This window comes from Oryza sativa, chromosome 1 (assembly GCF_034140825.1).
Source record: "Oryza sativa Japonica Group chromosome 1, ASM3414082v1".
Taxonomy (NCBI): Eukaryota; Viridiplantae; Streptophyta; class Magnoliopsida; order Poales; family Poaceae; genus Oryza; species Oryza sativa.
The window spans coordinates 7,357,346-7,380,023 of NC_089035.1; the positions used below are offsets into that span (position 1 = coordinate 7,357,346).

A 22,678-nucleotide genomic window follows, 5' to 3' on the forward strand; every position below is an offset into this window, starting at 1 on the left:
CGTGAGTACCAGGTGGCGCTCCCCCGCCGTCAGCATGCCCAGCAGCGGCGACGTCCTGACCAGCCCCTCGGGGAGGACGAGGCGGGCCTTCTCGCGGCTGCGGTCCGACGGGGTCAGCCGCTTCGTCAGCACCAGCGCCGGCCGCGAGATGCGGAGGCGGCGCAGCTCGGCGCGCAGCCCGTCGTCTTCCTCCACGCCGGGAGGAGTAGGAACAGCCGGCCGCTTGCCCCCGAACCCTCCCTGTTCCCTGGCATGGTTCGCCATCTCCTGGATCGTCCACGCCGCCGCGTACGGGTGGTACCGCAGCAGCCTCTTCTTGGGAGGGAGCATCTCCGGCGGGACGCCGGCGAACGCGCCCTCACCGTCACCGGGCACGCGCCCCTCCACGTGCGGCAGGTGCTCGACGAAATGTCCCCTCACCGAACGGCACACGGAGGAGGCCGGGATCGTCGCCGCGCCATGCCAGAGCGGGAACCGGATGGCGCCGGGCGGTGGAGGGCATGGCGGCGGCAATGGCAGCCCGACGCAAGGGACGGAGAGGTGGGGGCAGAAGGGAGGCGGCGGCGGTGGTGGGCGGCGCGTCTTGCTTGGAGGAGAAGGTGGGAGTGGTGGGGTAGGAGGCGCAGGGGACCAGAGGAGGAAGGGAGATTGGAGATGGAGAGGCCCCATTCTCATTCTCTCTCCTCGTCTCGTCTCCTCGTGAGATGAGATGGTGGCACTTGGCACCCACGCCTTCGGCCTTCTTGTTCTTCTCTTTGGGGGGGGGGGGGGGGGGGGGGGGGGACACCACCATTGCAACTATAAAGATTAGCACGTATAACGATGGTAGTGTTGTCTCGCCACGTCAGGTGAGACGGTGCGTGTGAACCGGTTTTGTATCTTTGAGACGCGCATGGGTTTATTTGTAGGTTTCCTTTTTAAAAAAGAGGTTTGGAAAGATCTAAATGTTGCTAAACCGAGCGTGTAAAGTTGGGGTTATTGGGATGGAGAAGGGTGGTAGTGTGATATGGTATGCGCGAGAAAATCCAGCGAGGATGTGAAAGCTAGCACTGGCCACGGGTAGCACCTCGGATTAGAGCGAAGCTTATCGGGTCACATTTGTCTGGTGCGCAATAGAAAACAACTCCGACACATCACTCAAATATGAGGGATAGATCATATGCATCGGTCTGATGGTTATTTTCTCAGTGGACCCCATATTTAATACCCAAGGTGATCATATAAAACTTACTTTACGGTGCTCTCTAATCTAATAGTGTTGTGTTACAAGTAGAAAATGATCCAGGTTGTTGATTTCTAGGCTATAATGTATTTCCCTACATATATGCTTTAGACATTTTGATCATGCACATAACCTCTGTTGCATACTGATTGGCGATACAACAATGTAAGACCTCGCGATATAGGTTACTCTAGTTAAAGTTACTAATACATTGAATATAAAAACTCATCATATCTCGAATATAGTGCTAGGATTTTCAACTCTAAAAATTAAAACTTTAGATTTTAGAAGTCCATCCCCTAATGAAAATTATAAGGTTACTTGACAAACCTATTTTTCTCATGGGCAGACTAACTCATGAACCATATAGGTAATAGCTTTCATTCTTCCTCCTTCCTTTTCTCTACGTGACGAAAAACCATCAATTTCTGAAGAGCGTATATTCTTCTATTATACTCCCTCCGTTTTGAGTTATAAGACGGTTTGACCTATTTCAAGTTTGATTAAGTTTATAGACAAATATAATAATATTTATAATACTAAATTTGTTTCATCAAATCAATAATTGAATATATTTTCATAATAAATTTGTCTTGGGTTGAAAATGTTACTATTTTTTCTACAAATTTAATCAAACTTAAAGCAGTTTGATGTTGACTAAAGTCAAAACGTTTTATAGCATGAAACGGAGGGAGTAGTAAGTTATATCCCTCAACCATTTCACTTCACACATGATAAATATACATGAAAGGAAAACATATATCAGAGGTCTCTTATCTTATCACCGAATTACAAAATTATCCCTCAACTAGCAGACCTTAGATATTTGGGTTTTCGGTTGAAGGACGGTTTTGTAATTCGGTGAAAAGATGAGGGATTTCAATGTACTTTTTCCTACATGAAAAATAGAGGAAGAAGAGAAAGTCAAGGCCCAACAAAACCTGGGCACGAGCCAAGCCCAAAAAGGTAGAGGCCCTAAGGCCCAACGGCCCAAGCCCAAAAGCTACTCTCGAATCTCGAGCTAGCCAAGCCAAGCCAAGCCAAAAAAAGCCCTAGCCGCCTCGTCCCCACCCAATCCTCCTCCCTCGCCGCTCGCCGTGCTCCCGCTCCCGCTCCGGCCGGCGACCACCGGGAAGAGGAGAGCTCGAGATGAGCTTGCGGCCGGGCAGGGCGCACCCCCTCGCCGCGTCTCCCCTCCACACCCCGCTCCCTGCTAGGCCTAGGCCCCAGCTGAGGCTGAGCACCTCCACCAGCTGCGCCGCCATGAAGTCGTACAGGCTGTCGGAGCTCAGCGACGCCGAGGTCGGCGGCCTCAAGGCGCGCCCCCGCATCGACTTCTCCTCCATTTTCGGCACGGTGAGATAGAGACGAGATGGAGAGAGAGAGAGAGAGAGAGAGAGAGCGAGCTACACTAGCCGTGGTCACTGCGTGAATTTGTGATTGATTGTCTCTCAACCATTGGGCTTAGTCTTTTTTTTCTTTTTTTTGGGTGCGAGTAGGTCAATCCGATTGTTGAAGACGTGCGCATGCGAGGCGATGCTGCGGTCAAGGAGTAAGTGATGATGATGATGGTGTAGTGTTCGATCCTTTTGGACCATGTATAGCATGATTTTTGTATTGACTTCCTGGGTTTGGTTTGCTCAGTTATACAGTGAAGTTCGACAAGGTTGCACTCGATGATGTGGTTGTGCGTGTTAGCGATCTTCCGGATGTGGAGGTATTCACCTTGTATTAGTTATATGATGACTGCATGTGAGTGCTTGGTGCCAAACTTGTGTTCTACTAGTATAGAATTATGTTGTGAACTCTGTGTACTTGCATTCAGAGCCTTCAAATGCTAAGTGATAGTTGCGCCTAAAGGCGTTAATTTGTACACTGGCGTACCGGGGGATGGGTAACCATGTTTTCATTACTTACTGGATGGGTTTCAGTTGCCTTACATGTGAATCTTGAATCTTGTAGCTTGATCCAGCTGTGAAGGAAGCCTTTGATGTGGCATATGACAACATTTATGCCTTCCACGTTTCGCAAAAGTTGCCTGAAAAGACTGTTGAGAATATGAAAGTAAGACCCATTTGTTGATCCCATTTAGCTCTAATTCCATCCCTGCCTTTACCTTCCTCTCATACCTTTTGACTTGTGAACTCTTCCCTGGATGTGTTGAAGGGTGTAAGATGTAAAAGAATAACAAGATGCATTGGTTCTGTTGGCCTTTATGTCCCAGGTGGCACTGCAGTATTGCCTTCCACTGCATTGATGCTTGCTGTGGTATGGTCATGTTTTCTTAAATTGTGTTAACTCATCATTCTCTTCTCATTGTTTTTTACAATTTAATATAGTAAATCTCTTTCTGCCAGCCTGCACAGATTGCTGGTTGCAAAACTGTTGTTCTTGCCACACCCCCTAGTCGTGATGGTAGCATATGTAAGGTACAATTTTATTGGATGCAGGATTGCTGCTATTTCTGAGAAGTTGATATGTTTGTGTTTCTAATGTTGAATTATTTGGAATCGGTTGTTGCTCTTGTCCTCCGCAGGAGGTTCTTTACTGTGCTAAAAAAGCTGGTGTGACACATGTATTGAAAGCTGGAGGAGCTCAGGTAGGACATTTGATAGTTCATAGTACTATCTTGTGTTCCCCAATATGGCGTTGAGTTAAATTATTGTTGTTTTCTTTCAGGCCATTTCAGCCATGGCATGGGGAACAGTCTCATGCCCAAAGGTACTTGGAATCTTTTGTTCTGTAACTTGTAGGGGCTATTTTTAGGTGCACCATGCAGGGGATAGGGGCTGTGGTCTTCTCTTTACTCTATATATGATTGTTATAGAACTGCAAATATGAGTATATGACTTAACCAGCTTGAGCAGTTTTTGTGATTGTATTCTGAGTGGATTCGTATTCTTCTAATACAAACTAGGGAAATACATATGCACTATTGATTCTGTTTGGCTGGCTTATTGTCACTAGTGTTAACTTAGCAGACTTCAGAAATGCTTTAGTTGCACTAGTATTTTTCTGTACTCATTTATTCATAACAATTGTGTCATTTCCATTATTTGTGGTGATCAACTTATATACTGTCTTTGTAGGTTGAAAAAATATTTGGACCTGGAAATCAGTATGTCACGGCTGCAAAAATGATTCTTCAGGTTCTATTCTGATCATTCTGTAAAATCCTGAACAATATCTGCCCTGGTGACAATATTTTTCTTGTTTGATGGCAGAACAGTGAAGCCATGGTTTCTATAGACATGCCTGCTGGCCCTTCAGAAGTATTAGTGATAGCGGATAAATATGCAAACCCAGTTCATGTTGCTGCTGATTTGTTATCTCAGGTATCTTCTATTCTTAATACCCTGCTTCATACTGGTGAAATGTGTACTTGTTATTGAACTTCCTTTACTCTTTGAAATGCCATATTTGAGAATCTGAGGCATAGGAATTACATGATGTCGTGAAGCTTTGTTAAGTATCATATTATATTATATAACAGTTGTTCGTTCAAAATTTTAGGCGGAACATGGCCCAGACAGTCAGGTTGTTCTAGTTGTTGCGGGAGACGGTGTTGATTTGGGTGCTATTGAGGCAGAAGTTAGCAAGCAGTGCTCTGCTCTTCCTAGGGGAGAATTTGCTTCGAAAGCTCTTGGCCACAGTTTCACTGTTTTTGCGAAAGACATGGTTGAGGTAATTCTTCATTCCTGCCCACTCTCGAATTATTTATAATTTGTAAGGCACGTACTATACATCACTGGAGTTTGAGGTCGTAGAATTTTGCAGCATGCATGAAGGTAAATGAAAATTATCTGATCTATTGCCGTTCCCAGGGATTGTTGACAAGCCCCCTCTTTCTTCCTTATGTAGGCAATTTCATTCTCCAATATGTATGCCCCTGAGCATTTGATCATCAATGTAAAGGATGCTGAACAGTGGGAGGATCTTGTCGAGAATGCAGGTATAGGCATACCTGTCAGCGTCTTAATCTTGACCTGAACATTTTCATACTTCAATGGTAATCTCAGGCGATCGTTTTTTCATCACAGGGTCGGTCTTCTTGGGACAATGGACCCCGGAGAGCGTGGGCGACTATGCAAGCGGCACAAACCATGTCCTTCCAACCTATGGTTACGCAAGGATGTATAGCGGCGTGTCACTGAACTCATTCCTCAAGTACATCACTGTCCAGTCCTTGTCAGAGGAAGGGTTGAGAAGTCTGGGTCCGCATGTGGCAAAGATGGCTGAAGTCGAAGGACTAGAGGCTCACAGAAGAGCTGTTACCCTCAGACTTCAGGACATCGAAGCCACTGTAACCGTGTAGATTTGTTACCATGATTGTTCTAGGGGCCAACTTGGATGCAGAGAACAAGAATCTGTGAACACCCTAATGAGAAGGGATGGTCCAGCTGTTTCTCGAAATAAGGCTCATCCATTTTGATACATCTTTGAATATAAAGTTTGTTTGATTGTGTTACACTTTCAAGTATTCAAGAGGACGAAATCTGTGAAGACTGTAAGGAAAAGGGATATGATCCAGCTATTACTCGAAATAAGGCCCATCCATTTTGAATCTTTGGTCCGTCTATTGAATGCAAAGTTTGTTGACTATGTTACTACTACTACTCAAGTATTCAAGAGGGGTAAACCTATGTGCAAATGGTATACAATTTCAGTATAAAAATATTGACAGCAGGGTTTCACTTGCATTATGTTTCTCGGTAGATACCGTGATGATTTGCACTTGATAATGCCAATCTAGGTATAACATATGTGATTTTACATCAGCACAAGACATCAAAAATTGCAAGATTATACAATGTCCATGTTCTAACATCCCCAGTGCTTATCTATACACATAAGTGAAGCGGCATACGCAGTCTGCAGTCTATAATAATCTCATCATCTTTGTAAGGTTAGCGATCTTAAATCACCGAAACAGCTGCCATTGGCAGGCATAGCGGTCTAGTTTTTAACTCCGGAATCCCACTCAGCTTCACGATAGAGCAGTTTCGACGGTTTGATGAAGGAAACCGGGAGGCGACATTGGTGGCATCGCTTCTTCCTGGGCATCAACCATTTCTAGGATCTTTCTTACTGTGGCTTGCAAATGATCACCTTGGGTTATATTTGGATGAATAGACTCCTTGTTTTTGAGATCCGTATTTGATGACTTAAATTTTGCATGCGCTTTTGCTGAAGTTACCGCGGTGGTGAATACGCCGGATTCCTTGAGACCACGAATGATAGCCTGCAAAGATGAATCATTCAAGAGATGAGTTGCTGCCTTCATTGTTGAGATAAAGGTACTCCTAATAGAAGTTCGAGATTGTGACTTGCCATTGGGGCATATATGCGTGTCAACACACCCTTCCTCAAAAGCTTCAAATTGGTATCTTTGTCGTTCCATAAAACATGTTCCCGGAACCTGAAGAGGAAGTCCGACAAATACAATCTTTAGTTAAGGGAGAGAAGTAGGGAGGGTGCAGGCTACAGGAGAGAAGGGGTGTTTACCAGTTCCTCATTTCCTCCTCGGTAGCTGTTGATGCAATTATAAAGGCCTGGCATGTAAGAGTGGATCCAAATTTATTAGTGTTATCAAACTAGCTGCTTACACTGTTACACAATTAGCTATGCTATGCAATGTCACAAACAAGTTATCCCATTGCAGGCTACAACAGTTGCTCTTGGCAAAGCTATGATAGAGAGAATGCAAAGAGCATCAACTTCTCATTCTTAAGAGACTGTTATTGGTATCATACAACAAGAAGTCGACCAACGTTACAAATGAAACGAAGGGAAAGAACACAAATAAACTCACCAATCTGTCAAATTCCAAGATAAAACATCGCTTCACATCTTCCTTTGTGGGCTTGCAGCCACACCTATCCCTCCTTGAAGTTAAGTCTGAGAACTTTGTGTAAGTGTAATGCAGAATAGCAGCTTCCTCCAACTTGATTTCACTACATGAATATATAACTGATGACTAAAATGACCAGAAGAAACACTAAAATTTGTCCTCTGAACAACTTTAGTTTTATAAAAAATATATGTCAATGTTTTCAGATGTCTGTCATCTTACTTTGGGGTTTTCATGTAATTATGCCATCTATGAGCACCATTTGGACGCAGATGCTCCTGAACCCTTGCTGCTGATTTCCCATTACCGTAAGTGAGAAAATAGTTTGGATTACCACGCGTTGCTTCTTTGTATAGGCCAAAATATGTATCCTTTGGAAGATGATCATAATTTTTCTTAAACATGGAAACCTGCGGATAAGAAAAACTGATAAGAATTTACAGAGAATATGATGGATGATAGTTGAGCTATGAAATCTGTAGACAACAGATTTTGGCCAGAAAATTAAACAACAGCTTGAAGCACATGGACGCACATTATTGATCATGCACAACTTACAATAAACAATCAACAAAATATGTAATGAAGCTATAGAAGTCGCAACATAGATAGGGTTGGTGTGGAAACAGCAATATGGACTATTGCATATTAACTAGTCTCCATCAAGCAACAAAACTTTATCCTCATGAAGCTTTTCTTCTTTTGACAGGATAAACAAAGGGGAATTAGTTTTACCTTCCAAAGTTTCACCAGTTTAAGGTTTCGATTTCTTAGCGCAATGCAAAGTGAAAGGTAACACTGTGACTAAAGCAGGCAATTCTGAATACATACTTTAATTCTTCTAAATTTTAAGCATGCACCTGGCCCAGTAACAAGGGCTCTTGCTAATAGCTGCCAAAATTGGTGAGCTTCTCTCCGATTTGCTTCAAATTATGAAGTTCTAACAACACAACAAATTACAGGCGAAATCTTGTCTACTACAAATCCCGAAATGCTACAGCCTCACAAAGTGTTTTCAAAATTCTAGTGATCAATTTTTTTCTGTGGAGAAATATTTTTTGCAGTGGTTTTCATTAAATCATGCCTTCTATTGTGGTATATGGGCAATATTTTCCTTTACTTTTCTTACTTTTATTTGAATTAGTAATAGCTTACACACCTCTGTGAAAGGATCTTTGATGTCATCTCGCTCAATGCTGCTCTCCTGGGGAAAATAAATAAAAATTAGATGTGAAACAGGCTACATCCTCAACAGAAAATTTATTCTGCAACTCACATAGTTGGGGAAGATAACCATGTCAACATTATCAGGAACATCTAAAAGCAATCGCCTCAGAGAGTACTCCCGGGCACCAGCTGGATGAATTAGCTCATCGGTATCAAGATGAATGATCCAGTCCATGCCAGCATCCTACGATAATCAAACAGGGAGAAGCTCAAATAAAGCTAATCACCAAAAACAGGGTTTCTGGAGAACTAAACAAACAACATCATGCAAAATGCCTTCGTGAGTAAGCATATTATTATAATCTTGTGTGCCAACTGCCAACAACGGTTGATGTAAACCACATCATTCATATGGCATTGGCACGGTAGTATAACATGTTACAATTATTGGGATTTCTTAACTTTTTGCTGCTAGCAGTAGCAATTGGGCTAACATTTATAGCGGACCGTGAAAAAGGATATGTGAATTATTGATTATGATGATTAACTGGTGTGTGTATTTGTTTTTTTTTGTCAACTTTACATGCATTAGTTGTACCATCCCATTACTCACCCTACACGTGAGTGAGAAGAAAACAATATAATGACAAAAAGGTTGATTAGTTAATTATACCAGAGATATTCCCCTTTTGTTACTGTAGTATTGTTACACAAATCACCTCATATCTTACATGTTTGTGCTGTATTATGCTACACAGTTCAACAGCGAGGCTGAACATGATATGGTGATAATTATGGTTCCCCTTAGAAATTGAGGGGAAATAGCATGGAGGTAGCTGAAAAATGGGTAAAACAAAAAGGCTATGGTGCTTTTGAATCAAAATTGTGATAATTATCATTTCACAAGAGCATGATTGTGAATATTGAATCAAAAGCGCATGAACATGCAAAACGAACAGTTCATACCCTTGCCATAATGATAGCCATTTCCATGTTCAGCGACTGTTTGACAAATAGTTCATAATTGCACGGTTTGTAAAAGAAACCTGCCAGCCAAGTCTCATTCCAAATGCGACTGAAAATGTTTTAACAGTAGAAATTCAGACCACGAAAAATATCAAGAAAAATACAGGTAAACTTGTTAGCAACATACACATATTTCACTAGCAAAAGGGAAACAAACATACAGGACCCAAACAACATGAATACTTCAGAAATAAGAAATTGCAAATCTTGTAAAATGGGTTCGATCAACAAAAATGTTATAGAAGCAAGAAGGTTTGGTTCCATCTTTACTACTAGAACTCAACCACATCATTTGAAGCAAACAGTATAAGACTTAATCACTGCTTTTCTAATCTATATCTTGTTAAAGCAGTGTCCTAGAAGAATTAAATTTTAGATTGTCAGTGGACCAATCTCCAACAAAACCTCATCTTTTACAAAAAAAAACTCTAAACAGCTTCTCAGTACATCACAATACCTTCTGTCCTGTTTCTCTTTCAATTCTTTAGTTCTGTAAATGATTTTTACACCCTAAATTAGAAACAAAAAGAAGTCAGAACTAGATCCTGCAAAAGTCATACAAGTACAGAACGAAATGGTGCAGAGTTGTTTACCCGAATGGATTCAAGAACTGAGGTAACAGCTGGTTTCGCAGCCTCTCCTTCAACAAAAAGGAAAAAGTGTGAAACACCGATGACCTTGTGGTAGTACAACCATGGAAGAATTTGGTGTAACCCTGCAGATGTGCTTCCCGTGATACAGATCTGCAGAATCATGAAGATATATTCAGGGGCATAATCAGTTAACATAAGCTCATCCCATGATAAACGAGACTCGCATACCACATTCTCACAAATAAGACAGGATTAATTTTGATGTTCAGATTACAAAAAAGCGAACAATTGTACAACCATAGTAGGGTGCATGAATCATAGTTGCACCATCCATTTCAATGCAAAATACAAGATGTTCAAATACCGAAATTTTAATGGCTCACACAAGGAACATGCAAGACTGCGAATCAACCAACACCCACAAACCCTGTCAACCAAAGTTCTTGGAAGAATGCACCACCCCGACATTGCTCTGTGTCAAACACGTTTCCTATCTCTGGGCTACAGAATTCGGTTGAAAAAGACAATCTCTAAGTGACCACTAACCTCTAAAATCTAAATCACATCAAATAGGACTCAATTTGATGCAGTAGCGAAGGAGCAAGTCAGGAACACAACAATCTACAATCTACGACAAATAAATCAGCATTGAAGCATCAAAATACTCTAGAAGATAGGACCTTGCCCGCAGAACAGGCCTACACAGAAAGCAAGAGTACTTAAACCCTAGAATAACCATTTGATGCCATCGCCGTATTGCCCAAACTGCAAAATATTGCTACATTCCACGAAGATGACTATCTCATCCTCGCAGGACAGAAATGCGATCTCACCAAAACATTTCAGGCTACTTTTGGATCTCTTAATATCGCGGCTTTCAAATTGGATTCACGTCTAAAGCAAAGCGCAATTCAGCGGCACGAGGTTCACATCGAGGCCGCTCTGGAGACGAGATCTCCACGCGCAGATCAGATCGGGGAGCGGAAACCTCACCTTGGGGGTTAGTCCCGCGTCGGAGTCGAAGCCCCACCCGCGGTAGAGCGAGATGCCGCCGTGCGAGGAGGACGCCGCGCTCCGGCCGAGGATCTCGGCGCAGTCTGCGGCCGCGGAGGAGGACTGCGACGAGGTGACGGCGAAGTAGGACCCGCCTCCCCCGCCCCCGCCCGAGGAGGAGGAGGAGGATCCGAGCGGGCTGTTCTCCATGCCGGGGAACCTCTGCGTCTCCGCGGGCCACGCCGCGCCCGCCGGGTCGCGCATCCCGCCGCGCCACTGCAGCGCGAAGGCGAACGCGGCCAGCGCCATCGGCAGCAGCGTGAGGAGCAGCAGCACCCGCGTCGCGAACGCCGACGCCGACGACGCCCCCCCGCCGCCGCCGCCCGAGGCGGAACCCCCGCCGCGGTATCCCGCCATGGCGGTGGTTGGTTGGTGGACTGGACAGAGACGCCTTCGCCGCTTTTAGTTCGGTTGTACTCTCTCCCAGCGTCGCACACGCGAAGACGACGAGAGGAGTGAGAGGTGAGAACGAGATGTTGGGCCGAGATTAATGGGCCGGATGGGGGTAAGCAGATGGGATAAGTTTACTTTGGGTCACTCATCGTGGTGCCGAGTTCTTTGAACCGCGATACTCAGATATAATGCATTTCTCAACTTGTAATACCGAAAGTAGCTAAGGTCCCAGCCTCCCGGGGCAATATTATGTCTGGTTTTTGGCTGACGTTACGAGTTGATTGTGGTTAACCCGGTTGGAGTCAACATGACAGGGACAGAGACAGGAGTAGGGCAGGTTGGCCATACTCCTGATCCTAAATAAATATTCATTGAAATTCCATTTTAAAACTTCAAAAACTAGAAGATAAAGTCAAAATTATATACATTCAACCAATTGAGCCCTAGGTTTGGAAAAATTCTGGCTCTGCCACTAGAACATGGGATCTACGTGTTAGAGTATCCTCAACAGCTCCTCTATCTAGTCATCCATCCGGTGTTTGGCGCATGGAGGAGAAAAACAGTGCTCCAGCAGAGTCTCCATTGCACACGCCATTTTTAGAGGTCCTCCAAACCGAGCCCTTCCCAAGCCAAATATGGCGGTTCTCTCTCCTCACACCATCCTCAACTGCTTACCTCACAATCGAACTCGCGCCACCATCTAGACTACATAACGCGAGAGAGTAGCAGTAAAGAGGAAGTGCATACCGGAGTAGAGGCGGAGAGGTGGTGGATCTGGAGGTGGAGAGAACCGGAGTAGAGGCGGAGAGGCGGCGAATCTGGCAGCGAAGAGGTGTCTTCCCACTGCTCTTGCGACCGCGCCTCCCCTCCGACCGGCCGTTCCTCGGATCGACGCCACCCGGCCATCCCCGCCGCTCCGAGTCAACGCCCGCGCCGCCACTCCTCTGACCGCGTCACCCCGCCGCTCCTCCGACTGTGCCGCTCCCTCTGACCGGCCGCTCCTTCGACTCATGCCACCCCGCCGCCCTCACCGCTCAGGTCTTCGCCCGCGCCGCTCCCCCCGATCGGCCCACGTCCTCTCGGCTGTAGAAGAGAGAGTGGTGAGGAAGATTTTTTTTAAGTGGTGAAAAGTGAGAGGAATTGAGTAAAAATATGTGGTGGTTGAAAAATATTAATAAAATATAGGATGTTAATATATGGAGAATGTAATATGGATGATCTGTTGAAGTGAAAAGTAATATAGAGTGAGAATCTTTTTGGATAGCCATCTAATTAGAAATATGGAAGTTGAAATTTAGATGAGCTGCCGGAGATGCTCTAAATAGAAATATGGGATAAGCAAATCTGCAAGCACAGTACATTTGTCTACAACCACTTTGCTATCATCACCAGGCAAAAAAATGAAAAAGGGAAAACTTGTGAATCCAATACACGATCATGGCGATAGTGCAGTGCCATGTTACATGTCTCCAACACCATGACCTACCAACAGCCTACTCTGCTACTCACCCCACATGCACTACTCTGCTCACCTGTATTGATTTACGGCAAATCCGAAATCAGCAACGCACAACAGCCAGGGTCCCAGGGAATTCTAAAAAGAAAAAAAATTACTGCACTGCCCCATGCAGATTTTACAAGCACTGCGTATCTCTACCTTATCAACATGGTTTTTTTTCCCGAGAAATATTCGGTTTCCTAGATGCCACAGAGAACTATGAATTCCTATGTCTTTCTATCATTTCTGTGAAGGGATAGATCAGGTATCTGAAGAACACCAAGACCAAAACGTTCACTTCGGATGTGTTCAGTTCACGCTAAAATTGGAAGTTTGATTGAAATGGGAACGATGCGACGGAAAAGTTGAAAGTTTGTATGTGTAAGAAAATTTTGATGGGATAGAAAAGTTGGAACCTAAACCAGCCCTTCGTCAGAAAATAATCAAGATAGAAAGTTTGTTCCTGCTCCTGCTCCTGCAGTCCTACTAATCAAAAGTAACAAGATGCAGCCATGGACCAATTCAGATATGTACATTTTCAGATGGCACATACACACACACGTACAGTGGTAAATATATAAATATACAGATCATATGATATGAGACCATATAACTATATGTTGGTTAGTTTTCAGAATTATTAGCTGCATTTGCACATGTTGTGTCGCCTCGCCCTGATGAGTGGCTGTGATTGGCGCCGCGATGTTCGGAGGCCCGGGATGCACGTTGTCTTTGCATCTGGCAATGATCCTGTCCGTCCAAAATAGCAATTGTTTTCAACTTAATTAACTACGTGTGATAATTGGTTCTGCTGATTATTGTGCCGCATAAATGTTAGTATATTAGGGCACTGTCATGCAATTGTGGCAAATATATTCAGACATTTGAGCTACTTCTTCATGCAGAAATAGGAGTACATGTTTTACATGTCACTTTTGGATGAATTTTTTTTTAAAGGTCTAGATTACTTCTAATATCAATAGATAAACATTGTAAAAGTTTTATTTCATTCACAAAACAATTCATGTAATCAATAACAACATAATACTAGTTAGTTATAGTTAATCAATAACAGCATAATACTTCTAGTAATTATCACTAGGATTCAACTTTTTGTTTTCGGTGTTTGTATCGGGCAGCGCCGATATGGTGAAATTTCCGAAATTTGGAACCAAAATTAGTCAAATTTGAACAAATATTACCAAAATTCACGAAAAAAATTTTAAAATAAAATTTTTGGCCAAAATAATATCGTATCCGGGGGGGGGGGGGGGAGTCCGAAATGACTGAAATATCCAAAATTTCGGTCCGAAATGTCAAACTCTAGCTATCACCACCATGGCATAATAACGACCTAACCAACGGGAGTATTTAGCAACCTACAGCTAGAAGAGGCACTGCTGATGTTTCCTTAGTGATCAGAGCTTGTGGTTCAATTTTCATATTATCATAATCATAGCACTGTCATGTAAATTGGGTAGATGGCATACATGCATCACTTGCTACATCAACAGTGACACTTGCTACTATATCATGACACAATTTCTTGTACACACTACAAGCAAGGACATTCAGGGATAACAAGTTTTCTTGCCAGCTATATCAATCCAATCCATACGGTGTGGGTGTCACTTGGGCTAAACCTTAATAAAGTTCAACTCACCCACTAATTACATGCTACTACCTGGATTGTTTATAAATATCAGATATAGTAACATTTGACTAATTAATTTGAGCCGTTGTGTTAATTTTCAAATGTCTTGATTTTCTCGGCTTTACGAATATATCGATAAGCATGTTGGGCTGATTGCGTTGTGTATCAAACACTCTGCTTTCTTCTAATATAATTGACGTGCAATTATTTTGTGCGTTCGAAAAAAATGAATATATCGATAACATATTTCCATGACAGGGGAGCATGGGTTTTCTAAGTTTTTTTTTAATAAAAAGGAGATATGGACAATCAGTGAGATTTGAAATTCATAATTGTAATGATAACTAGTAAATTCAAATATTCAATTTATCATCATGAGGTAATTAGGCCTGGGAACCATCAATCTCTATTCTTGAGCCATACTTATGGTGGTCCTGGTCTCCTAGCCCTGTGCCCCCCCTGGACTTCCTGGCTTGGCTAAACCACCAGACCAACCACCAACACATCACAATCATTCAAGACAACTCTATGTAACTTGTCCAACTAAACTCCAAAAAGAAATGATAACATGAGATCAGTTTTATCTTAAAAGAATTGTTTGCACTAGCTAATATTAGGGAAAAAACATGGAAATATCTTCTTCAATTCCTTTTCCAACTGTATGTAGAAATAGTTCCTCTCACTAACTCGATAGTGTTGTATGGTAGATATTTTCTAAGCAGCATGCTCTATAACTTGTAAAGAGTATATGTGTCGAGTTAGTTTTTTTTTCTATAATACACTTTCTTTAGGAAATATATTTTTATGGTATTTACTCCCTAGATAATAGATAATATGATCATACAAATTATATAAAGACAAACTAAAGCGAGTCAAAGAAAAGGTAAATACCACTAAAAAGAATATTCCATCCCCTGTTTGTCTTTATCAAAAACCTATCCTTTCCGAAAACGACCAATGGAAGGAATCTAGCTCCCATGGTTTATTATGTATTGTGCCTTTGACAACCAGCTTTCCCTATGGTTTAGATTCCTATGAATCTTTCCCATTTTTTCTACCGAGTGCATAAACTTAAAAATAGCCACATCATTCTTGTGCAATTCATTCAGCTGTAAGCAATTGTATTTATCTGTTTATGTTCAAGCTCGGTTGCAGCTAATCCGTTCTAGCTAAACGAACTTGGTATATGTAACTACTAGGAAAAACACGTGATCAATTATCAACTACTACAGACTTGAAAAAAATTAATTTATTTGATTAAAAAAACTATATAGAAAGCTTTTTACGAAATACACTTTTTAAGTAGTTTGGAAAGCATGTTAACGGTGAAAAAAGAGAATTAGCCCACCTAAACAATACTTCCAAACACAGCCTAACTCTCAGTAAATAGAACCAGACGAAGCGAATCAACAAGAAGTTATTTCATAGGTAAAAAGTGAATAAATCCCAATTAATTAAGCCAATAGATGAATAATCTAGCTAGATTTAATCATACTATGAGCCTATTTTTCACGGTGACATTCCTGGCGACAGGGTATATTGTCATTGAAGTACTCCATGTGTGTGGACCTTGTGATGCAAGCTTGAGTGATGAACTAAAACAGCGACAAAGCGCCCAAGGTATTAGAAGGGAAAAAAAATTAAAGAGCTGAAATGACTACTTTGCCCCTGTCCTAAACAACAAAAGAAAATATCAAGGCAAAACTTAAATATCAATCAACATCTTTACTCCTCCTTTTCTTAATTTCTTTTTGAGCCCTCACTCTCTGTCCTCTCTTTTTGTTGAATTAATTAATTAATTCTCCCTTTCAATCTTTTTTTAAGAACTCTTTTCTTTTTAGAACTCCCCTCTCAATCTCTCTCTCTCTCTCTCTCTCTCTCTCTCTCTCTCTCTCTCTCTCTCTCTCTCTCTCTCTCTCTCTCTCTCTCTTTTTCCCCTTTAAAGATATGCGTGCAGTGACGATCGATTGAAGAAGCAGAGCGTGATTAGGATCAAGCTCACGTCGTTTTCGCCGTGGCACTGATTGATATCTGGCTCAGTTTGCTTGCTTGCTTGCTTGCTTCAGGTTCCTAAGTAATTATCTCTAAATAATTAAGCTTCCGTGCCATGATTTGGTACACATGCAGCAGTAGTAGTAGTGCCCAGCTTATTTGTCACTGAATTTATATTATTCCTCGTGCTTATCTTGTGAGGAAAAGTTTGGATATATATATATATATATATATATATATATATATATATATATATATATATATATATATATATATATATATATATATATATATATCAAGGTGATGTCATTACTTAGGTCCAGTAGCTTTGAAGTCCAATGTTCAAGCTTTGATTTTTTTTTCTATATGACGCGTTGATGTTTTCCTAAAAGAATATTGGTGGACTTTATTTATGTATAAACGTTTGATACATAAATATGGGATATATATGTGTAATATTGATATTTGAGAAATACACTTTTGTTACTAGATTTTATACATATACCATGGTCAAATTAATTTATTGGCCGGCAGAACAACAATCTATATGTGTGGCAATTTTCTAGATAATGCCTTTACCCCGAATTTAGGATAAGATTCTATAGATCCGAATTAAACATTTAGGATAAGATTTAGTTACACTTTTAAAGCTTTGACTATCAATAATTTTCCAAATGTTTGAGTTAGATTTGCCTTGGCATCATAATATCATTAGATTTGATGGTCAAAATTCTACAAATTTGATTGAATATTGCTCCAAACGTCAGATGAAGTACGTACTAGTATGTACGAGAAGATGCATATCATACATGGTATCACTCATGGAACAATTAATTGCAAAGGCCAGACATGTCCTTCCCACCTATCCATATTTTTGTTTACGTAGTATGTATACGCAATCAAATTAAGTTGATCACGACATGTAAGCAAAGATTTTCTCCCCCCAAGGTAACCAATGGATCAACAACAACAAACTGTACCATATGAACATATATCCACAGCCATTAATTTGTATTACAATTGGAGAGGGTGCATATATATGTCTATCTTCATCACACCTCAAGCCGAAAATTTGTAAACAAAAGAAAAAAAAAGATATGGATAATATACACAAGCTCCTTATGATCATGACCAACAAACATATGAATATAATTACACATGTTTAATCACCCCCAAAAAACAAGAAACCCCACATAAATTAATTTACAACCGATGAGGCGACCATATATATATATAGGAGAGAGATGAAAGGATCAAAGGGTGAAAGAATTCAATAACAAATGTTCTTGCATGCCAAGTGTGTGTATCTTGATTTTTACTTACTTTTTGTGCAGAGACTGAGAGAGAGTAGTGTGATCACATTAACCTTAATCTTGATTTTAATTACCATCAGCTAAGCTTAGCTAAGCTAGCTTAGCTTTGCTTGCTTCTGGAGTGATCACTACTGCTTCTCCGGCTCAGCCGCCGGCGCCGCCGCCTCCGCTGGCTTCTCCTCCTCCTTCTTCTCCTCCACCACCTCCGTCGACGGCGCCGCCGCCTCCGCGGCGGCGGCGGCGGGCTCGGCGGGGGCCGCCTCCTCCTCCTTCTTCTCCTCCTCCACGGCGACTTCCCGGGAGGTGGTCTCCGCCGCCGCCTCCGCCTCCGGCTCGGGCTTGGGCTCCTCCTTGGGAACGAAAGGCGCGACCTTCTCCAGGATGAAGGCGATCGCCGGGGAGAGCGGCGTCGTGCCGGACTTGGCCACCGCGTCGCTCACCGGCTTGGCTCCGGGGAAATCTGAAAAAAAAAAAGAGGATTGCATTAGTTTCATTGTAAAAATATTAATGGAAATTTAAAATATCTTTTATTGTTTGCATAAAAATTATATAATTTTTAGGACTACCTAACGAGCAAATATGTCTATTCAGGAACAGACATGTTCAAATATTTTCAGATATATAAAAAATTGATTTTACCGATATTTCTTAATGTAAAATTTAATACCTTTCTATACCTCCAGTATTAGGAGGTACCAAAACTTGTATTAAAAATATTGATGCCTCCCAATACCTCTTAAGACTATAAAATTAATCCACTATAAAAGGATTGGTTTTTATATATGATTGGAAAAATAAGTGGCTGAAGTTTAATAAAAAAAAACTGTGTTAGTTTCGTTTGTTTTTTGTTCGACTGGTTTGGCCTCTTGTCTGCGTCAGCTAAAGAAACGGAGTTTGCATGTGAGATTCTGTTCAAGGAAACATGGTAGACGAGAAGATTCCTCTGAAGTTCAATTTTCTAGCAAGAGGGAATAAAGTCTAGATTGTTGCTCAGAGGGCAAATAGTATAGGTCTCTATCGAATAAAAACATAAGAAAATGAATAAACATGATTGCTAAAAGAAACTACGGATTCTACTATTTTTTAAGGGAAAAAAAGGTGATTCATAAATGACACCTAAATTATTTTTTAAAAAAATAACTCATTTTTTATGTTACGATTCATTTTGGAAATAAGTGATAAAGGTTCTTTATTTTCATTAAAAATGCATTTTTGAACGAAAATATAAAAAAAGGGGACAAGTTACATATTGTGATTATTCTAGTCAATACCCCATGCAATCAAATACAAGCCAATTAGAACTTAGCCAATTCTTACCAATCTTAGCCAATTCCTCAAGGAACTTAGTGACTGCAGGACCGTTCTTCTTGATTTTGCTGGCTGTTTTTTTGTCCTTCAACAAAGCCTGCAATATTTTTACAGATAAGCATGCAAATTATTATTTCTTGAGCAAGGATGTCCTCAAGCAACCTATGAAACACCTGAAAAATTATTACCTTAATCTCAGGAGGAGATGACTCAACAACCTCCACAACCTTGGGCTCTAGCTCTGTCTTCTTGTCATCAATCTCCTTGCCAATCTCCTCCTACACAAATACATATGACACCCAATCAATAAAAAAAATTGTGAAAATAAACACAAACTATACTTACAACTTTCAAGTGTCTCTGTGTATGAATTCGTAGCTACCTTGTTGAATGATTTCAAGAACTCAGCAGCAGCAGCCTTCTTTCCATCCTTGTCAAAGAGCTTGTTGAGTCCAGTGAGAACCTTGGTCTTCCAGACACTTGTCATTTCTCTCCTTCAAGAAATTAATCTCTAGTACTCCAACTGTCCAACAGCAATAAAAAATCCATAACAAAAACCCCTTCTTAAAAAAAGTACAGAACAAAAATCCATAGGATATTTCATATATATCATGAAACTAAACATGCATGCATGAAACCATGGAAATGATCAAAGTAAGCTAGAGAAGAAGAAGCTTACATGAAGCAAGGAGGAGAAAGAGAAAGAAGAGAGAGATGCCTATTGCTTGTGTGATGTGTTGTGTAGCTTGTGATCACCAGCAGCCTATCAATGGGCAGAGTAGTACAGGAGCCACCTTGCCATGAGAGTGATATATAATGGGCTGGCCAGAAAGCCACCCTGAACTTGGGAGAGATTTACATGTCTACCCCTGCAGATGACACCATGGTTGCAGTGAGGTGGCAGGGGCATAAGTGTCAAAATGGAGAAGATTATGGAAGGGGTGTCATTAAGCCACGGATGACATGATGGTGGGTCGTGGAGGCTTGCAAGCTGCGCTGGAGGGGAGAGAAAGAGGAAGAGTATTTTTGCTAGGATCCTCTGTGTTACTATGACTCTGTGGTCTTTATCAACTGAATGGATGCCAATAAAATTACAAAGAGGATGTTCGGCTATGCTACATTGCAATTGTACAGCCGTAGCTGCAGCTGCCACCATAGATCCTCTTGTTTTTACTGTAGCTGTAGGTTGTAAATTAATCACATCTAACATTATCGAACACCCCTTTAATTTAAGTAATTTATTTGCAAAAAAAAAGACATAAGGAAAAATTAGCAAAAATATAGGGCTAGCCGGCTAGTGCAGCCGCCCTATTATTGCTAGAAGAAATTTGGCTTGGCTTAGCTATTGGTATTGCCCATAGCTAGCACAACCAAGCGAGTTCATAGATTATGCTTAACTGTTATTTTATAAAATCGAAAAGTCCAATTTAGATATTAATAAACTATATGTGATATGGTTATGCAATTTAATGAGTTATTTATTGTTCCTTGTTTTCCTAGAAGATCACATAGTTGTCTAATATATTTTTTCCTTTTTAGCACTAGAATAACTATTCTGGGATAGTGTTAGCTTTAATTTTGACATTCGTTGATAACGAGTTCACATCAAACTGGTAACTTTCCTGGAAGAAGTTAGAATGATATAAAAAGGACAATATCCCTCTCCTAGATAACTTTCACCTTTTTTAAAGAATAGTGTTTACTCAATGACAGTTGGTGGTCAAACTTCATTGTAACACTACCACCTTGTCTATATAGCAAATTAATTCAACTAAATATCAATTGATTTTTTTTGCTAAATAGCATTAACTAATATATCACTATCCGAATTGTTCTAGATTTCTTTATATAGATCGAGAAAAAATACGTGCGATCACATCACGAGTACAATATGTTAACACGCCATTTAAAATTTCACCTTTGTCATCGGCTATAACTACCTACACATTAACACACACCCTTGCCCCCACAGAAGATCAGGGACAGCCAGATAGATAATCCTAACACTGTCCATGACACTGGCATTCCTGCGTGTGGCCCCACACCTGCTCGACGGTGGGGCCCACACCTTCCGAGAGAGAAGTAGCGTGAGCACCTCGAAGAAGCAACCACACCCAAGCCAATCACAGCGCCTCATCCTGGCCAAGAAGCCAAGAGAGTACTCGCAATCACAAAAAGAAATTGGATTAATCAGAAGTTTAATGGAACAATGCCCCAGCTAACCTGCCATAGTGCCACCTAATGGTCTCAGGTTGGACAAAATCCAGCAGCCATGCTGGTATTATTGTTTAGTTAACTTGCATCATTATATTATTATTTGCTATAGTAGAATACTCTTGTGATCTTCTCCAAGATTTTTATTGCTAGAGTTTTAAGGAGAGGAGAGGAGAGGAGGGAGAATACACAAATAGGGTGTTGTACTCCAATGTGCTGGCATGAATGGTACATCTACCAGCATGACAGCTCCTCTCCTTCCCAAGTGACCGTATGCATTGCCACATCGAATGTACGCCATGTATGTCTACATTAAGGGAGAAGTCTTGTTGTGTTCTCTTGTACTCCTAAGTGATTCTTGCAAACTATAGCAATGTGTTGCAAATTATAGCAAAGTATTTCTTAAGTGATTCTCGCAAATTATGGTAAATGGTGAGAACTTCCACACTCGTCAATAAGAAGAAGAAGAAGAAGTAGAAGAAGCATGCGTGTCTAGAGTGATCTTTTGGGGATGTAAGAATTTCTTTTATGAATTTTATAAGCACGAATAAAATGTTTTATACAGAATTCACAAGACTCAAAATTTTTAAAACCAATGTTTGTTGTATTTTGAATGACAAACTGCCGAGTTAGTCTAATAATACTGATAACTACCATGAAAAGAAATGAAAGAAAACAAAACAAAAACGTAGGCCATTCTCTATTGTCCTAAATAATTTTAAAATTCGTATCCACTTGTCACATGACAGCCCTCATTTGCTGTCACCTGTTTATGAGCCAGGTAACGAGACCAGCTAACTGATGCATATACCTCAATCAACACACCAATTCTTAGCTCGAAAATTATTTTTTTAAGCATTTTTTAGTTCTAGTCAGCAAGCTATGCTTGAGTGTGTGCAGCACACAAGCAACAATGGTGGTGTACTTCTACTCTGTTTCCTGCACACAAATTAATTAGGTCAGAAATGGCTTCCTGAAAAAGATAACCAGGGAGCCCCAGGAATCAAATTTTCCAGGTCAAGTTACTTGTGATAACTGAACACTCAACTGATGAGCTAAGATTTAGTTTGTTTAATACCAACTGAATAAAACTTTCCTTGCAAATGCTGTTTGTGTCACTACAATCAAATCAGGTTATTATTCAGGATAACCAACCATCCATCCAAATAGTAAGTTTTTTTGTTGCTTTCTTGAGGACAGAAATTGCAATTTCCTCATAATTAAAAGAGAAATTGCAGGGATTTTTCGTGAGGAGAAATATTAAGGTCCTTCCTCTTTGTGCCAGCGCATTTGCCATGGCAATGGGACATGCAAATGGCATTTGCCAAGAAAACACTTATTCACACCCTAAAATTCTTGGCAATAGAATATCAATCATATGTAATCATCTGCCC

At 41.0% G+C, this 22,678-nt stretch overlaps 3 protein-coding genes across 3 annotated transcripts; 1 reads left to right on the top strand and 2 right to left on the bottom strand.

Annotated features, from left to right (window-relative positions):
* Window positions 1-2,264: 2,264 nt before the first annotated feature.
* On the top strand, window positions 2,265-5,827 carry LOC4324282 (histidinol dehydrogenase, chloroplastic-like). Its single transcript, NM_001406108.1, has 13 exons — window positions 2,265-2,578; window positions 2,722-2,774; window positions 2,867-2,939; window positions 3,185-3,286; window positions 3,389-3,490; window positions 3,580-3,651; window positions 3,759-3,821; window positions 3,902-3,943; window positions 4,312-4,371; window positions 4,447-4,557; window positions 4,736-4,906; window positions 5,084-5,174; window positions 5,263-5,827. Exons 1-13 carry the CDS (start codon window positions 2,372-2,374, stop codon window positions 5,535-5,537), a joined length of 1,422 nt encoding a protein of 473 aa, NP_001393037.1. The 5' UTR covers window positions 2,265-2,371; the 3' UTR covers window positions 5,538-5,827.
* A 70-nt stretch (window positions 5,828-5,897) lies between these two features.
* Window positions 5,898-11,328, bottom strand: LOC4324283 (glycosyltransferase-like KOBITO 1). Its single transcript, NM_001406107.1, has 11 exons — window positions 10,853-11,328; window positions 9,860-10,009; window positions 9,724-9,776; window positions 9,207-9,315; window positions 8,350-8,484; window positions 8,233-8,277; window positions 7,296-7,483; window positions 7,035-7,176; window positions 6,728-6,774; window positions 6,554-6,641; window positions 5,898-6,464 (listed from the first exon to the last, which is right to left on the bottom strand). The coding sequence occupies exons 1-11, from the start codon at window positions 11,267-11,269 to the stop codon at window positions 6,210-6,212; spliced, it is 1,629 nt and encodes a 542-aa protein (NP_001393036.1). The 5' UTR covers window positions 11,270-11,328; the 3' UTR covers window positions 5,898-6,209.
* Window positions 11,329-17,406: 6,078 nt separating this feature from the next.
* LOC4324284 (salt stress root protein RS1-like) lies at window positions 17,407-19,855 on the bottom strand. The gene is made up of 5 exons (NM_001428080.1): window positions 19,750-19,855; window positions 19,453-19,593; window positions 19,259-19,348; window positions 19,080-19,167; window positions 17,407-18,222 (listed from the first exon to the last, which is right to left on the bottom strand). The coding sequence occupies exons 2-5, from the start codon at window positions 19,555-19,557 to the stop codon at window positions 17,891-17,893; spliced, it is 615 nt and encodes a 204-aa protein (NP_001415009.1). The 5' UTR covers window positions 19,558-19,593; window positions 19,750-19,855; the 3' UTR covers window positions 17,407-17,890.
* Between the last annotated feature and the right edge of the window lie 2,823 nt (window positions 19,856-22,678).

Coding starts and splice junctions, on each gene's coding strand:
- LOC4324282 (NM_001406108.1), top strand. CDS start 2,372: ATGAGCTTGCGGCCGGGCAGGGCGCACCCCCTCGCCGCGTCTCCCCTC. Junction 3,652..3,758: donor GTGATGGTAGCATATGTAAG/GTACAATTTTAT, acceptor TGTCCTCCGCAG/GAGGTTCTTTACTGTGCTAA. Junction 4,558..4,735: donor CTGCTGATTTGTTATCTCAG/GTATCTTCTATT, acceptor TCAAAATTTTAG/GCGGAACATGGCCCAGACAG.
- LOC4324283 (NM_001406107.1), bottom strand. CDS start 11,269: ATGGCGGGATACCGCGGCGGGGGTTCCGCCTCGGGCGGCGGCGGCGGG. Junction 6,775..7,034: donor TCTTGGAATTTGACAGATTG/GTGAGTTTATTT, acceptor CTTACATGCCAG/GCCTTTATAATTGCATCAAC. Junction 6,465..6,553: donor CACGCATATATGCCCCAATG/GCAAGTCACAAT, acceptor TCATCTTTGCAG/GCTATCATTCGTGGTCTCAA.
- LOC4324284 (NM_001428080.1), bottom strand. CDS start 19,557: ATGACAAGTGTCTGGAAGACCAAGGTTCTCACTGGACTCAACAAGCTC. Junction 19,349..19,452: donor TCTTGAAATCATTCAACAAG/GTAGCTACGAAT, acceptor GTATTTGTGTAG/GAGGAGATTGGCAAGGAGAT. Junction 18,223..19,079: donor TGAGGAATTGGCTAAGATTG/GTAAGAATTGGC, acceptor TTTTTTTTTCAG/ATTTCCCCGGAGCCAAGCCG.